General features: G+C 39.4%; 1 protein-coding gene across 3 annotated transcripts in view; it reads left to right on the top strand.

Annotated features, from left to right (window-relative positions):
• Window positions 1-17,684, top strand: part of hhat (hedgehog acyltransferase) — a 264,425-nt gene that overhangs the window by 105,255 nt on the left and 141,486 nt on the right. Inside the window, exon 10 of one of the 3 annotated variants that reach the window (XM_072580732.1) lies at window positions 15,578-15,675. The exons of the other annotated variants lie outside the window; for them this stretch is intronic. Within the exon in view, the coding sequence (XP_072436833.1) occupies window positions 15,578-15,675 (98 nt within the window). The remainder of the gene's footprint in view (window positions 1-15,577; window positions 15,676-17,684) is intronic. 3 annotated transcript variants of the gene reach the window in all.

A 17,684-nucleotide genomic window follows, 5' to 3' on the forward strand; every position in this document is an offset into this window, starting at 1 on the left:
CAGTTCTGTATCTAAATGGCTAGTTCTCCCTGTACTCCATGAGATCTAACCTTGCTAGTCAGTCTCCCATGGGGAACCTTGTCGAACACCTTACTGAAGTCCATATAGATCCCATCTACTGCTCTGCCCTCATCAATCTTCTTTGTTACGTCAAAAAACTCAATCAAGTTTGTGAGACATGATTTCCCATGCATAAAGCCATGTTGACTATCCCTAATCAGTCCTTGCCTTTCCAAATACTTGTACATCCTGTCCCTCAAGATTCCCTCCAACAACTTGCCCACCACTGAGGTCAGGTTCACAGGTCTATAGTTCCCTGACTTGTCTTTACCGCCCTTCTTAAACAGTGGCACCACGTTTGCTAACTCCCAGTCTTCCGGTACCTCACTTGTGACCATCGATGATACAAATATCTCAGCAAGAGGCCCAGCAATCACTTCTCTAGCTTCCCACAGAGTTCTCGGGTACACCTGATCAGGTCCTGGGGATTTATCCACCTTTAACCATTTCAAGACATCCAGCACTTCCTCCTCTGTAATCTGGACAGTTTGCAAGATGTCACTATCTATTTCCCTACAGTCTATATCTTCCATATCCTTTTCCACAGTAAATATTGATGCAAAATATTCATTTATTATCTCCCCCGTTTTCTGTGGCTCCACATAAAGGCCGCCTTGCTGATCTTTGAGGGGCCCTATTCTCTCCCTAGTTACCCTTTTGTCCTTAATATATTTGTAAAATCCCTTTGGATTCTCCTTAATTCTATTTGCCAAAGCTATTTGCAAAGGCTCCTCATCAATTAGACATGTCTCCTGCAAAAGGGCTATATCAGCTTTTTTTTTAAAGACTTGATAGTATCTTTTTCCTTTTACTTGGCAAGTGGCTCCCTTTAACATTCTAGGTGCACCATTTAAACAAATGGCTAGCCACGATCATTCAAGAAAGTCCGAGAGCCCCCAGGAGGAAGAACACCACTTAAAAAGCATTGAGTAGAAACCAAAAACAATTTACGTAAATTTAAAAATACAACCTTTGAAACAGCTAAATCAAAACTACTAAGAACTACTCCTAAGAAATGATAATATAAGACATAACTAAAAGGACACTTTCCCCCTTATTTCCAGGGGGCACTCCTACCATCCAATAATCCCACCATTAGTCCTTCCTGCTAGAGCCATGCCCACGGCCCAGACATCACAAAGTAAGATAAACAAATACCAATGTCTTAATACAGAAATTAAAAGTGGGCAACCAACCCTCCATATTATTACCCTGGACATTCTTAACGAAGCAGCAACATGAAATAAAATATATAAAATTACAATCCCAGCAAATATTAAGGGAAAACTCAAAAACATCCCCCTACAACCAGATAAGCCAAGCAAGTTATAAATAAGAGTTAAAAGGAAGACCCCCCCACCCCCCAAGGAAGGATGAAAAAGAGTTTGGGGGGAAAGAGGAGGAAAATAGGAGTAAAATAAAGTAATTATCTATATTGTTCAAGTCCTTCAGTCTATTTGAGAGCATCCAAAAACTCTTTTGCTTTTTCTGGCGATCCAAAGTTATACACAGACCCTCCGTAACTGAAGCTCAGCGTTGCCAGATATCTCATGGAATACTGAATATTTAAATCCCTTAGACGCTTCTTTACTTCATCAACACCTTCCTCTTGCATACCACAACCGGAGAGAGGTCCTGGAACAGCATTATTTTGGATCCCTTGTATACCATAGCTTGGGGATCCTTCCCCAAAACTCTGGAGGTCGCCAGCAACATTTGCTTTGCTGGAGTCGTACTAGGAACGGGCGGGGCGTTCGTCTGACCCGGGCCCGTGAACAGCAACTTGGCGGGTCCACTTGACCCGCACCCGGCCTAACTCAGACTCTGGTTTCAGCAGTTATGGGAGCCATTGCTCCAAAATGTCAACAAGCTGGTCTTCCTCCTCCCGTTCGGGAAGCCCAGCAATTGAATATTCTTCTGACTACCTACCTGTTGTGAACTCTGTGATCCTTTACCTTTAGTCATTTTAGAATGTACCAAACTGCTAAAGTTTGGTGCAAAATGACTATAGCAACTGGGAAAAAAAGCTATTTTTAATAGTTTAAAACTGAGGGGTGGGTAGGTACCCCACTTTGTGACCAGGCAGAGCTCAGCAGACTCAGACCTATTGTGTCGCCGCCATCTTGAATCCTCTCCCCTCAGGTCCCTTTTAAGTCTTTTCCCTCTCACCTTAAACCTATACCCTCTAGTTTTGGATTCCTCTACCCTGGGAAAAAGACCTTGGCTATCCATGTCTTCATGATTTTATAAACCTCTATAAGATCACTCCTCAGCTTTTGATGCTTCAGTAAGAATAGTTCCAGCCTCTTCCTTTAGCTCAAACCCTCTAACCCCAGCAACATTTTGTAAATCTTTTCTGAAACCTTTTCAAGTTTACCAACATCTTTCCTGCAACAGGGAGACCAGAATTGAATGTAGTATTCTAAAAGTGGCCTAACCAATGTGCTGTACAGCTGCAACATGACATCCCACTTCTACACTCAATATACTGACCAATCAAATGCCTCCTTCACCACCCTGCCTACCTGCCACTTTCAAGGAACTATGCACCTGCAGTCCTAGATCTCTTTTTTTCAGCAACACTCCGCAGGGCCCTACCATTAAATGTATAAGTCCTGCCCTGATTTGCCTTTTCAAAATGCAGCACCTCATGTTTATCTAAATTTAACTCCATCTGCCACTTCTTGGCCTATTGACCCATCTGATCAAGGTTCCAATGTATTCTGAGATAACCTTAACCAATCATTTATACAAATAATGAAAAATAGTGGACCCAGCAGCTCTTAAAAGAAGTCAGGTCCTTAGCAGTTAAGAGCTGCAATCACTTGGCGATGTAGTTGGTGCCAAGATGTGAGCTTGGAGTCATGGCTGCAGCAATTGGCAGATTGTGAACAGTTTTTGGTGAAGCATAGATGTCGTAAGGGAATATCATCATTGAATTTTGGGTAGAAAATTTCCTCCTTCGATACTCTGTGTGGAAGTGGACAGCTATGTAGTGACCTTCAGCTCCTGCTCTTCCTTCCATTTATTGCAGCTTATCTTGCTCTGCATGGGCTTTCTTCATTCTCTCAGCGATGCTTATCCCCAGGAAGAAATCTAATGAGCACAGACTCTGTTTGGAGCAATTCGTCCAAACAGAAATCTTTTTAAATCCGTTCCTTGCCGCACAGTTTCCAGCACATCATTAAAACTTGTAACGACACGGAAAAGATTCAGCCCGTGCTGTAATCTGTTACAATTCGAGAGGCAAAGAGCTATCCTAGAGATCACTATTTAAAGTAAAAATTAACAACTTTATTCTTTAAGTCCAACAGAGAATAGTAAAACCAGCAACTATTTACAACTCCTTTCTCTTACCCCTATATTTTACCTCCCACTCTACAATACTAATCTGATAAAGAAAAATCCCAATTAAGATTTACATAATAATTCAACTTTCCAAAACCGTCAGCTGTTGAATCTTCTCTTTGTATCTTCCTCTGCAGATTTTCCTTTGTCGTCTTTTTGATGTTCTGCTGTGCCTTTGAGAAAGCTGTTCTGCCAAGCCACCAACAAGTACAGACTGCCAGTAGTTCTCCCCCTAACTGTATTCAAAATGTCTGATTTTTATACCCCAAAACATCAGATTGCTTCACTGATTTTAATATTATCAAAATACTAAAATCAAGTTTGATTGGATTTTGGCATCTTAAGGCATAATTTAAACTGATTGGCTGAATTTGAAGCCATCTGCTGCTATTTGTTTCAACCAAGCGTTACATTGTTACCTTATTCAGAACTCTCTGAGCCTCTCTAAGGCTGTGCCAGCTTGTAGTGTACTCTTCTATAACTTCATAACAAATTGTAAGCAATCTTGAAAAGCACCGAAATTCGTAGAAGTACAATGCTGTTCAGAAATAAAAGATCAACCAACTTATAGGTAGTTGATCGCTTTAATTTGCATTATTGGGGAATCTAAATGCTGCTCATCATAGTGTTCATTTGTATGAGTGTAAGAATGGGTTGGAATATGCAGCATTGTCATCAAATCAGATTGCACACAAGTGTCATGATCATCTCAACTAGCTCCTGGGATGTTAGACATGAGTATATGCTTTAGCCCCATTCTCAAATATATTGATGGGTGTCTTTCTGTTTGAAATCAAATGTATATTGCTGATTCCATTTTGGTTGCTTGAGCAACCTCATACTGTCCAAAAATGGGCACTAAGGTGCCTTCCTTTGGCTTTCCCTAAAAATTCTGTCAAAAATTGTTATTGGTCAGCAAGTAGCAAACATTTTCAAAGAGGGATGGGAGCTTCTTTCACAGTATTGCACACAATTGAGAACTTGCAGATGTTCAAGTCCATAATCAAAATAAATGTAAACATAACTTGACGACAAACAATCCTGCATTTATTTGTGTTACTTATTTAACACCAGTATTCTACTGTACTTTGAGATGGGAAAATTAGAAAGTGATGATCGCTGATGAATAAAAAGAACTGCAGATGGCGATGAAGCCACATTGCTGTGATCTTTCATGAGCTCAAATGGTCCATAATTGGTGAATATTAAGTGTTTTACCTTCAGTGAATAAAAGAACATTAGAAAATTCCTTTCACCTGAACCTGTGTTATTTAAATTCTCTGATCACTCTATTCTAGGTTTTGAAATCCAAGTATAAAATTTTGCAGCAGTTGCAGAGTTCAGCTGTGCTGTTATGAATGTTTGGAAGGAACTGGAGAGAAACAATATTTCAGTCTTTTAAATTTCAAGCTTGCATAAATTCTGCAGCTTTGTGGGAAACAAAATCTGTGCAGACACCTCACTAACATGATTTAGGTGTTATTTTGTGTGTCTGTCCATGTAGCACCTTCTCTAGGAGTGCAGTTTCCAGAAAAGTGGAAAGACTTTTTTTTATCCCTATAATTGCATCCCAATTTGCAATGGAACTAAGTTGTTTTAAAGCACACATTAATCAGTTTTTAAAAAAAAAAATTACACATAATGCGTGTATGTGTATGGTACACATTGCTGTCACTGTGCATTTCTGGTGAAAGGAGTGACTGTTAAAGGTGCTGGATGGGATCCCAATCAAGCAGGATAGTTTGTCTTTGTTGGTTGTTGGAGCTGCACCATCCAGGCAAACTGAGAGAACTCCATCACATTCATGAGTTGTGCCTTGTGGACAGGCTTTGCGGGGTCAGGAGGACAGTTATTTACCACAAGAGTTCCCAACTTCTGATCTCCTGTAGGATTTACATGGTTGGTTCAATTTCATTTGTTGAAGATGGTCATTGCCTGGCCGTAATTAGCAGAGGTGATGGCCTACTGGTATTATCATTGGACTGTTAATCCAGAGACCCAGATAATATTCTGGGGACAACTGTTCAAATCCCTCCATGGCAGATGGTAGAATTTGAATTCAATAAAAAATCTGGTTTTAAGAATCTAATAGTGACCATGATTGTTGGAAAAGCTCATTTGGTTCACTAATATCCTGCAGGGAAGGAAACTGCCCTCCTTACTTTGTCTGGCATACATGTGACTTCAGACCCTCAGTTGTTGACTCTAAATTCCTAATTGCATAGAGGGTAATTGGCAATAGATTCTGGCCCAGATGATGATGCCCTCATCCTGTGAACGAATTTTAAAAAACTTTCATGCCAGGAATGTTACTTAATACTTATAGGCCTGATCCTGAATGTTGCTCAGGTTTTGCTGCTTATGCATATGGAATGCCCAGTTTGTGAGGAGTCACAGATGGTGGTGAACGCTGTGTGACTAACTGCAAGCAGTTCAAAATCTGATCTTATGATAGAGGGAAGGTCATTGATAAAGCACCCTAAGACACGCTCCTGAGGAACTCCTGCAGTGATGTAGGGAGTGAGTATGATTGGCTTCCAACCACAATATCATCTTCCACATGCTAAGTATGGCTGCAACCAGTGGAGACTCCCACCTGCTGCCCCCTCCATCCCCCAGCCCCATTGTCATTGCTGTCAATTTTAACAAAGGCTCTTTGATGCTGCGTTCATTCAAATGCTGCTTTGATGTCAAGGGCAGTCATTTTGGTCTCATCTCTGAAGATTAACTCTTTTGTACAAGTTGAACTAAAGCTGTAATGAGGTCAGGAGTAGGGAGGCCCAAGTAAAACTCCAACTGAGCATCAGTGAGCAGGATATTTCTCTGAAAGTGCCACTTGATAACACTGTTGATGATACTTCCCATCACTTTGCTATTGTTGAAAGCTGACTGTTGGGGCTAGTAATTGGCTGGGATGGATTTGTCCTGCTTTTGCTGAACAGGGCATAACTGGGCAATAAGAGTGGTTGATGCCAGTATTGTAGCTATAATAGAATTGCTTAGATGGGCACAGCTGGTCGTGGAGCTGAATTTTTCAGTACTACTGCTGGAATGGTGTCATCAGCAGCAGCAGCAGATTAGCATTCAACCACAATGTGTAGTAGTCTTTGCAATATCCAGTGCCTTCGTTCTTTTTGTGGTAACACATAGAGTGAATTGGATTGGCTAGAAATGGGCATTAGTGATGTTGGGAACATCAGGGAGAGGGTAAGCTGGACCAGTACTCTCATTGAGAGCTGCAGCTGAAAATGTTTGTAAATGCTACAGCAATGACTTTTGCAGTGACGTGCTGGGCACCCCAGTTATTGAGTTGTTTGTGCAGTCTTTTCCTGTCATTACTTGTTTAATTATGCACCATCATTCATGACTGGATGTGACAGGTCTACAGAGTTTTGATCTCATTTGTTGTTTACGTGATTGTATGGCTTTGTGACTTGAACGTTGCGTTCTTTGCTTAGCAGTAAGTGTGTTTATGCCCTCACTTGGTTGACACCTTATTTTTAGATATACCTAGTGCTACTTCTGCACTCTGTATTGAACCCAGAGTTGTTCCCATGGTTTGATGGGGATGGTGGTGTGAAAGATAAGCCAAGCTGTGAGGTTACACATTGTGATTGAATACTATTCTGCTGCTGCTGATGGTCCACAGCATCTCATAACTGCCAAGTTTTGAGTTGATAGATCCATTTGAAATCTGTACAGCTTAGCATTGGAGAACGCCGTGAATGATTTCCCTCATATGAATGCAGGACTTTGACTCTGCATAACTTTGTCAGGTTTTTCCCCCTTGTTGATTTTCTCACACCTACCACAGATCCAATTTGTGTCCTTTAGGGTTTGGTCAGAAATGACATTACAGTTTTAGTAATGGACATTGAAGTCCCCTAGCCAGAATGTGTTCTGTGTGTTCTTCACTCGCTGCATTCTAGTGGTCATCAACTTAGACAAGTACTGAATTCACTTTGTATGCCTAGTTCTGTTCAATTACCCTATGCTTTGTATGCCAAAGATACTTTAGTACATGAGACAAGAATAAATCAAATCTACTGAAGGAGAGCAGTATTTGATAAACAGGAGGTTTTCTTGCTCATGTTTGACTTGATGCTGACGACTTCATGGAATTTGGATTCAACGTTGAGGATTCAAAAGGCAACTCCTTCTGAACTGCAGAGCACTGTGCTACCAGCTGTGATGGGTATGTTCTGCTGATTGTGGAGTTGGGACTTTGCCTACATCACTATTTCTGGCTGCTGCTTAAAAAGTCTGTTCAACAGCTCTCCCAATTTTGGCACAAGAAGATGGATGTTAGTCGGGACAACTTTGCGGGTCAAGAGTGTACTGATGTCATTTCCAATGCCCTTGTGCCGGGTGGTCTATATAGCTTCCTTCCTTTTTGACAAAGTAGTGTAAATAGAATGGAAAGAAAAATGGGTAAACACAGACTCATAAATGCTCATTTGTTTACCAATAATATTGTCTTCAAAATAACGAATTAAAATGGTATTAATGCAACCCTGTAATTTAATACTTAAGGTTTATATTTTAATTGTCCAAAGGAAGAAAGATAAGTGTAAGCATGCTAATTTATTGCTCTGTGATGCTCTTGTTTTCCATTGCTATGTATATTTGCAAGTTCAAAGTACACTTTCTCAATGAATTAAATGTTTGAATAGCTAAGTAAGGATATTGGAAACAGCTGGGAGATAATTAATACATATTTGCATGTTAATATGTCATTAATTAACAATTGCTTTTGATATGCATATTTTTCCTGATCTTGTTAGAAAATTCTTCACAAGAACTCATCCACTCACACCTTTTGCATCCCCTCAGTGCCTTCGCAGGTGCCCGCGTAGAGCTGCTGCACAATGCCACCCCGGTGGTCGCAGCGTGGCTGTCCAACCTGGGTCCTCCATGTGTGACCTCACATTCCAAAGACCCAACACCCACTCAGTCCTTGTCCCCCCTCCCCTGTCTACAGGCTACTCGTGCCTCAACATCTCACCACTTGCAGGTCGCTTCTCTGTGAGAGTGTGGCGGTGATTATTTGCCCTCTTCACTGTCACGCTATTACTTGGCCAAGGTAGTAGCTCTTGGATATCTGCAAACATAAAGGGGTGCTGTGGTGAGGGCAGGCAGGAGGATAATAGTGCATACTTAGACCATGTTCATTGTATAAACCAGAAGAGATTGTGGGATGAGATGAAGGTGAGATGTGGGCAGATGCATTACACTCTTACAAAGACATTTTATATTTAACACTACTTGGAGGAATTAAGTTTTGAAGAATTGTGGAAAACTGATTTATTGCAGAATTGATGGAAATACCTGGAGTGATTTTTTTTTAAGGAAGCAGTCTGCACAAGTTCACTGTGGACGTTAGAGTTTCATTTTTAGCAAGGTTTTCTGTGAATCACATGGCTGGTGATAACTGTATGGTTTGGTGTAGACCCCTACTGGGGCTTTTTTTTTATGAACAATGACTGGTTTGGAGAGGTTCTTGCTTTATCTGGTCCATTTGGAGGAAAGCCTTCTAAGAACAAACTATCTACCTGATCTCTTTCCCATTTCTGAAAAGAAAACCCTCTTGATAAAGGCAAATCTTATTTGATATTGGAACGAGTGATTGAAGAAACATCTCAAGATTGAGGTACATAAAATTGAAAGGCCTAGACAGAGTAGATCATCAGAATAGTTTCCCTGTGGCAGAGACCAGAGGGCATACGTTTAAGATGAGGAGTAAGTGGTTTAGAGGAAATCTGAGGAAAAAATATTTCACCCGGAAGGTGATAGAAATATGGAAGAGGGTGATGGAGGCAGATACCCTTGCAACATTTAAGAAATATCGGATGAGCACTTAAAATGCCAGGGCATTGTACGCTATGAACCAAGTGCAGGTAATTGAGATTAAGAATGGCTTGGTGTTTGTTGGGCAGCGTAGTAGTGGTGTGTTGAAGGATCTGTTCACATGCTGTATGACTCTAAGTGTTTCCTTTACCAAATTAAATATAAATAAGGGTGGTGTTTGCTGCATTAAAAGTACGAAAGTAGCACACATTGTTTCAAACCAAGACTTTTGCTGAACAGGCATAGTGTACAGCAGATATTGTGAGTTTCCTGATGAAGGGCTTTTGCCCAAAAAGTCGATTTTCCTGCTCCTCAGATGCTGCCTGACCTCCTGTGCTTTTCCTGCACCACTCTAATTTTGATTCTAATCTCCAGCATCTGCAGTACCCATTTCCGCCTAGCAGCTATTGTGGTCCATCTGGATCTAATAGCGTTCTGTAAGGTACCTATAAAGGTTTACTGTGTTCCAGAGACTCAGCAAAGGGGAAAATCCACATCGCAACTGTATAATTTGGAATAATACTGTTGCAGAAATAAAGCATAATTCATGTGCTTTGAATGTAAATTTCAGTTTCAGGAATATAATGTTTAGATTGGGAATTAAAGTTTTATCAGTTTGGGATCTTTGGGCAGGATTTTGGGTTGGCTAAGGTTCAGACAATAAGCTATAACAATGAACTTCTATTGTACTTGGTAAGAAATAGAATGATTATGTCAATTGTAAAAAATTTTCTGGAGGGGTAAGATTTCCTTCTGACTGATTTGCAGCCAGAGTTCAGTCAATAGAATTAGCAAGAAAATTGAAGTTGGAGTTAATTGCAATTAAAAAGTAACCTATATTTATCTCAAAGCCTGAGTTAAAAGTGCAAAACAATGGACAATCCATTTCAGGTCTGTCTCTCATTAGCTCAATAAAAGGAGCTAAAAGCTACCAGTTTTGATAAGAAAAGCTATTTGATGCATCTGTGCGTCTTTGCTGATAGAAGGCCAGTGAGATATAGGAGCAGAATTAGGTCATTTAGCCCATTGAATCTGCTCCACCATTCGATCATGTCTGATATGTTTCTCAATCCCATTCTCCTGACTTCTCCCTTTTAACCTTGATCCCCTTATTAATCAAGAACCTATCTTTCTCTGTCTTAAATACACCTAATGATTTGGCCTCCAGAGCCTTTTGTGGCAGTGAGTTCCACGGAGTCACCACCATCTGGCTAAATAAATTCCTCCTCCTCTCAGTTCAAAAGGGTTGTCCCTTCACTGTGAGGCTGTGTCCTGAATGTCTACTACCAGTAGAAACATATTCTCCACTTCCACATTCTCACTATTCTGTAAGGCTCAGTTGTGGACTTGGTAAAAGAAAAAGTGGAGGGTCATGTAGTCAACTTTAGTAGAAGATCTTCAATAGGATTTCTGTCTCAGAAGAACATTAATTCTATGGAGAATTGATATGAGTATATATGTAGTCATGTATATAGGAGCCGCACTATGGTGTATCTATGGGTTAGTTGCAGAAAAAGTAAATGAGCTTTCAAAAGTTTTTTAGATTAGGAAAGTCTTAAGAGGTGAGTAAAAGTAGGAATAAGTATTTATAAGCTTTTGTTTTAAACTAATAGCCTTTCTTTTATTTAATGTCAGTTTATGTACAATGATGTTTGTTTCACTTAAATAAAATGAAATCTTGAGTCTGTGAATTGAGCAGTATTTGCATTTCTTCTTTAAAGGTCAGTGGTCCCGAACAGAGCTGCAATAGTAGGAAGCAGTAATTGCTCACTTAGTGCTGTTCACACCATCAGTGGTATTAACGCAAAGTCAAGCAGGGAGCTCACCAGGCAGGAAGAATGATAAGATAATACATCCTTGGTTGCTTACAGGTTCCTGGGAGGAAGGAAGGAGTTGTACCTTGTACAAAGGCACTCAGTGCCTGATCAAAGGACCTGGCATCAGATGCAAGGGGCATGCTGAGAGTAACCCCAAGTCCTTGCTGCTGACTTTTTTTTGCCCTGCACCCCTTCTGCACCACCATTTCTCATGTGTGGCATGGGTTCCAGAAAGATGCTGGGCTTTTGAGTTAGTGTAGTACCAACAGCAGCAACTGTCTTCCTGGTGGTACAGTCATTCACTCAAGTTGGCGGCCTCTTGATCAGAGGGAAGGCCCGTCACTGTCAGTGAGGTGTCCACTTGACACTGAAAACCGTGAGCCTTCCCAAAAAGAGGTGACATTTGGCTCTCATTGGCTGTCCTGCTGGTGTCTGAGACCTCGGCATTTCCATTTAATACTGTTCATAGACTTTCTAGATCAGTCCTTTAAATAATGGATGTAAATATCTTGAAACCTTTCCAACCTATTTTAATGTGCTTGAATTTTCTCATCTAACTTCACTATCTCCCTGACAATGACACAGAATAAACAGAATCACAGACTTGTTGTGATGCAGAAGGTCGTCTTCCGGACCATCATGTCTGTTCCTCTCCAAATGAGCATTATGAGCTAATGTTGTTAGCCTCGCCTTTTCCACATAACCCATGTTATTTCTATTGAAGTAGTCATCTAATTCCCTCTTGAAAATTCCCTGTTGATTCAATCTGCCTCCATCTTTCCTCTTTCCAGATCCCTCGTGATTTGGGAAATTTTTAGCAGCTCTCCTCTTGACCTTCACCTCTCCAGGAGTTATCCAACCTGACATTCCAACTAAAGCTTCTCATTTCTGGAACCATCCTGTGAATCTCATCTATGTCCCTGCAATGCATTTATGTCCCTCCTGAAGTGTGTTGCCTCAAACTATTCACAATACTCCAGCTAAGATCTAAGTGTCTTATACAAGTTCAACATAACCTCCTTGCTCTTGTCCTGTTAATAAAAGTTTAGCATATGCTTTATTGTACTCTCTCAACCTGCTCTGTCACTTTTAATCACGTATGGTCATACATATCATGGTCACTTTGCTTTTGCGCACCCTTTAGAAAAGTATCTTTTAATTTATATTGCCTGTTCATGTTCTTGCTACCAAAATATATCACCATCTACTTCCCTGTCTTGAAGTTCTATCAGCCACTTACCTATCTACTCACACCACTACTCAATGTCCCTTTGAAGTTCTACGTTATCCACCTCAACGCTTACAAGTTTTAGATCATTTGCAGACTTTGCAATTTTCAACTGTATAGTTGAAATTAATTAATGATTAAGAATTAGGATCATTAATATATTTCTGAAAAAGGTTCCAGTACCTACCCCTGGGGATCTCAACTGCAAACCTTTCTCCAGATCTAAAAATATCTATACACCAAAATTCTCTGTTTCTAATCACTCAACCAGTTTTATGTGCACCTTCCAGTATCCCTTTTATTTCATAAGGTCTAACTTTGCTTACAGTTAGGTTTTCTGGTACAAAACAGCTTCTGGAAGTCCAAAAATGCCACATCAGCTGCAATACCTTGTTAAATGTTCAAAAAAATTCCAAGTTAGTTAAACATGATTTTCCTTTAAGAAGTCCATGATAGCTTTCCTTAATTAATGCACATGTTTATGTGATTTGGATATAAACAAACAATCATTGTTTGTTTATAAGAGTTGCCTCGCCACTAACGTTAAACTGACTGGTCTAATTGCTGGTCTTATCCTTATACCATTTTTTGAACAAGAGCATAATATTTTCAAATTTGAAGTCCTTGAGTCTAAGGAAGACTGAAGAGATATGGACAGTGTCTCCACAAATTCGACTCTGACTTCCTTCAGTAGCGCATCCAATCCCAAAGCCTTGTGAACTTTTAAGTACTGACAGTCAATCTAACACTTCCATGTCATCAATTTTAAAACCCTTCGAGTTACTGAATAGTCTCTCCTGTCACAATGGTAAAGATAGCATCCACCTCCTTGTCCAAGGCAGCTGCAGAGTTTTGCATGAATACCATGCCACTGGGTTTTCATGTATCAATCCACTTGGTCCCTAATTGACCCTACTGATTTTTATAACCATTTTACTATTTACAGAGTCATAGAGATGTACAGCATGGAAACAGACCCTTCCATCCAACCTGTCCATAGACCAGATATCGCAACCCATTCTAGTCCCACCTGTCAGCACCCAGCCCATATCCCTCCAAACCCTTCCTATTCATATACCCATCCAGATGCCTTTTTAAATGTTACAATTGTACTAGCTGCCACTAGTTTCTCTGACAGCTTATTCCATACACATACCACCCTCTGCATGAAAAGGTTGTCCCTTAGGTCTCTTTTATATGTTTCCCCTCTCAGCCTGAACCTATGGCCTCTAGTTCTCCCACTCCAGGGAAAATACTTTGTTTATTTATCCTATCCATGCCCCTCATGAATTTATAAACCTCTATACGGTCACCCCTCAGCCTCTGACGCTCCAGGGAAAACAGCCCTCGCATATTCAACCTCTCCCTCAAATCCTCCAACCCTGGCAACATCCTTGTAAATCTTTTCTGAACTCTTTCAAGTTTCACAATATCCTTCCGATAGGAAGGAGACCAGAATTGCAGACAATATTCCTAACCAATGTCCTATACAGCTTCAACATGACCTCCCAACTCCTGTACCCAATACTCTGACCAATAAAGGAAAGCATACCAAACGCCTTCTTCACTATCCTATCTACCTGCGACTCCACTTTCAAGAAGCTATTAACCTGCACTCCAAGGTCTCTTTGTTCAGCAACACTCCCTAGGACCTTACCATTAAGTGTATATGTCCTGCTAAGATTTCCTTTCCCAAAATGCAGCAATTTATCTAAATAAACATTTAGATTTATCACATTTATCTAAATTAAATTCCATCTGTCACTTCTCAGTCCATTGGCCTCTCTGATCAAGGTCACGTTGTAACCTGAGGTAACCTTCTTTGCAGACTAGAACAAGAGTTCATGGGTATAGAGTGGAGAGGAGGTGGGTTCAAAAATGAGATGAAGAGAAACTACTCTGAGGGTTACGAGTCTGAGGGACTCACTGCCCCAGAGTGCAGTGGAGAATGAATCAATCAGCAGATTCAAGAAAGAAGTAGATATGTTTCTCATGAAAAGTGGGATAAAGGTCTATGAGGAGCAGGCAGGAAGTGGAGTTGAAACCATAGCAAGATCAGCCAGGTGGAGTTAGCCCGAAGAACTGAATTGCCTACTGCCACTCCTGATTCCTATGCTTCTATGAGCTCTTTCCTTTCTACATCCCAAGAAGACTTTAAGGTGAATTTCACTGAATTGACTTTACATCAATCCTGCAGATGATATATTGGCTGAAACATAAAGAAATAACTGTGTGAAATATGCAACATATCTTATTTATGGCCTAACAAACTCAAATGTGGCTGCAGAAGATACAATAGGAAGTGAATAGCCTTCACTAATTCCATTACTGTTACCAAATCATGTTTCATAAAATATGTAAATTTGTACATTGTTTTCCTGTATGGAAGAGTAGAGCTCCCATGATAGTTTAATATTTTAATATGATAATCTTGTTTAATAGTACATTAAACTCAGTAACAGCCAGCCTTGGATGCCAGTGGTGACACTCTTGCCTCTGATTCAGAAGGTGTGTCCCAATGCAGGGGCTCGAGCATATAATGTATGCTGTAAATTCAGTGCTGTAGCAAGAGAGTGCACGGATACTTTCTTTAAAATGAGAAATTAAATAAAGGTACCTATCTAACCTAAAGTAAATGGACAAGATCCAGTTGCAATATTCAGAGAAGAGCAGGGAGTTCTCCTCAATGTCCTGCCCAATACTTATTCCTGAAGAAAGGTCATTAAAATACATTATCTGGTCATTATCTGATTGTTATTAGTAGAGTTTTGCTGTGTGCAAATTTCCACACCTTTATCTTGCTGCGTGACTACTCTGCAGAAGTACTTTATTGACAACACAACACTGGAATTGTCATGGTTCTGCAAAGCTGTATAGAAATATAAAGTATTTCTTTTAGCTACTAGTCTCGTTATAAAATTTCATTGTATTCCAAGTAGTTTTTTCAACACCTACACACACTACTGAGAAATTTCAATTGGGAAAACATACAGCCAAATTGAGGTTGTAAGTGTTCTTCCTATTCCCTACTGTAACTTCCATGATGCTCATTAAAAATCTTGGTGAAATAGCAAAAATGTTATTTATAAAATTTCTCCAGCATTTCCATTGATCATCTGTTGGACAATGGGAGAAATTACATCACTGTATTTCATTCCAGCTTCTTACAAGGCAGCAAAAAGAACCTTACATGAAAATCAAAAAAGCACTTGAGGTATTTTTAAATGAGAACAGCTAATGGTAATTTGCCTATCTAACGAGCTTTTCTGAATTATAGGGTATCACTTTTCTAGGATACAACCGAGATTATTCTTCTTCTGTACGTCTCAGCAGGTTGCGACATTATGTCAGAATGAAGCCAGCAATCTTGAAGAGGTTGGAGCTCAATTTAGTCTTAAATTGTCATCTATTGTAACTGATTCTTTTAGAATGTCTACAAGCCATTGAGATTCATTGCTTTCAATTATGCATTTTACGTAAATTAAATCGAATAAGGTAGAAAATTCACAGCAGTTATATAAATGTTCTGATTTGAGAGACAGACTAACATTCATCAGACTTCGGTGCTACACCCAATATGTGAAAATTCCTTTGTCTAGAGCTCTATGACTTTTCAATATTTATTTTATTTTTATTTATGAATTATGGGTTTTGATTTCTTACTTTTAGTCTTATAAATGTCATCTCAGGTTTTTGTATAATTCATGATTGTTTGGCTTGATTTGAGTTTACACAAAGTAAGCTTTATATTTTCTTAATTTCATGTGGGTATGTGTGGTAAAATATAGTAACAGGAACATCATTAATTGATTATTAATACACATCATCTTTTAAAAAATTGTGATATTACTTTTTGAGCTGTTAGGGTGACTATGAAAAGATTTTGTTGCGCAATGGTAGTATTCCTACCTGTGGGCCAGAAGCTTATTTCTCTAGTCAGATTGGTTATCATCCTGTAAATACTTACAATTTACCTGATGACAGTCAGCAGGTGCAGTCTCCTGGTCAGTCAGTCTGCAGAAAGCAGTGGCAAACTATAGCATTGCCCAAATCTTGGAAACGTAAATGGAAGCAAAAACAGGGTGACCATGTTCGTAAATATGCAAAGCACTATAACCATATGTACAAACTAAAATCATTACCAAATAGAGTCTATTGTTGCCTCAGAAAGCAAGGCTTATTGAATTTACATCTAAATGTTTTCACATTCTTCTACTTAATATGTTAATTAATTGAACTCATTGTTAAAATGTAAACTTTCAGATTTGATTGACTTCCACTTCTGCTTACTTGACAGTGGGACCCTGATGTTTAGTTGGAATAAATCTGAATGGAGCAGATTATCTTGCGACTGTAAATGTTTACCTGCATCTTTCTGCTCCTTTATGTTTTTACTCTAAAGTACAAGCTGATAACAGCATGGCAAGAATAATGAAACATCTGAGAGCTTGGTAAACAATGGGACTAACAGACAGTCTGTTAACCAGTGGAATTACAGGAGTGAGAAAGAATCAAAGCAATAGCAGAGGTGAATTAGAATAGGCAAATTGAAGTGAAATCAAGAACAGAAATTTTAAAAAAGAATTGTGACAGTGAATAAGGAAGTTAAAAGCTTCTTTAAAACTTCAAAAAAAAACCTGGTTATAGCCTGTTGTTGTGTGATTTTTTGCGAAAGTGAGGACTGCAGAAGCTGGAGATTAGAGTCAAGAGTGTGGTGCTGGGAAAGCACAGCAGGTCAGGCAGCATCCGAGGAGCAGGAAAAGCCCTTTGTGCTTTTGCCTGAAATGTTGGTTCTCCTGCTCCTTGGATGCTGCCTGATCTGCTGTGCTTTTCAAGCACCACACTCTTGATTTTTAACTTTGTCCACCTCAGTCCAACACCGGCACCTCCACATCAGGAATAAAGAAGGAGGACAGAAAAGAAAGAAAATACATATTTAGCTATCATCTGTTGTTTGTGGGTTTTGTGTACAAATTAGATGCTACATTTCTTATATTAGAATAGTTATATTTAGTAAACACTTCATTGGTTGTAGATTGGGTGTCCCCAAATCTCAAACAATTAAATAAATACTTGTTACATTTTTTTGATCTTTTTTCTTTTGATTATTTTGTTTGGTTACAATACCCTAATTGACATCTTCTCCAGTTTTCCTTTTTGTTGCTCTGATTTTTTTTAACGCTTGAAGATTTTTAAAATGCCAGACTTGAAATATTCAATTAAAAATGAAGGGTGAGACTCTACAATTCAACAGAATCTGCAATTGGTTTAAGCCACACCACTGTTTGGTCTCCACATTATTTTTGAGAAATTGCACAATTAACTTGCCTCAAAGCTTGACATGGTAATTGATATTGTAAGCATAGTTTTAATGATGTGATAAT

This window comes from Chiloscyllium punctatum, chromosome 11, assembly GCF_047496795.1.
Source record: "Chiloscyllium punctatum isolate Juve2018m chromosome 11, sChiPun1.3, whole genome shotgun sequence".
Classification (NCBI taxonomy): domain Eukaryota; kingdom Metazoa; phylum Chordata; class Chondrichthyes; order Orectolobiformes; family Hemiscylliidae; genus Chiloscyllium; species Chiloscyllium punctatum.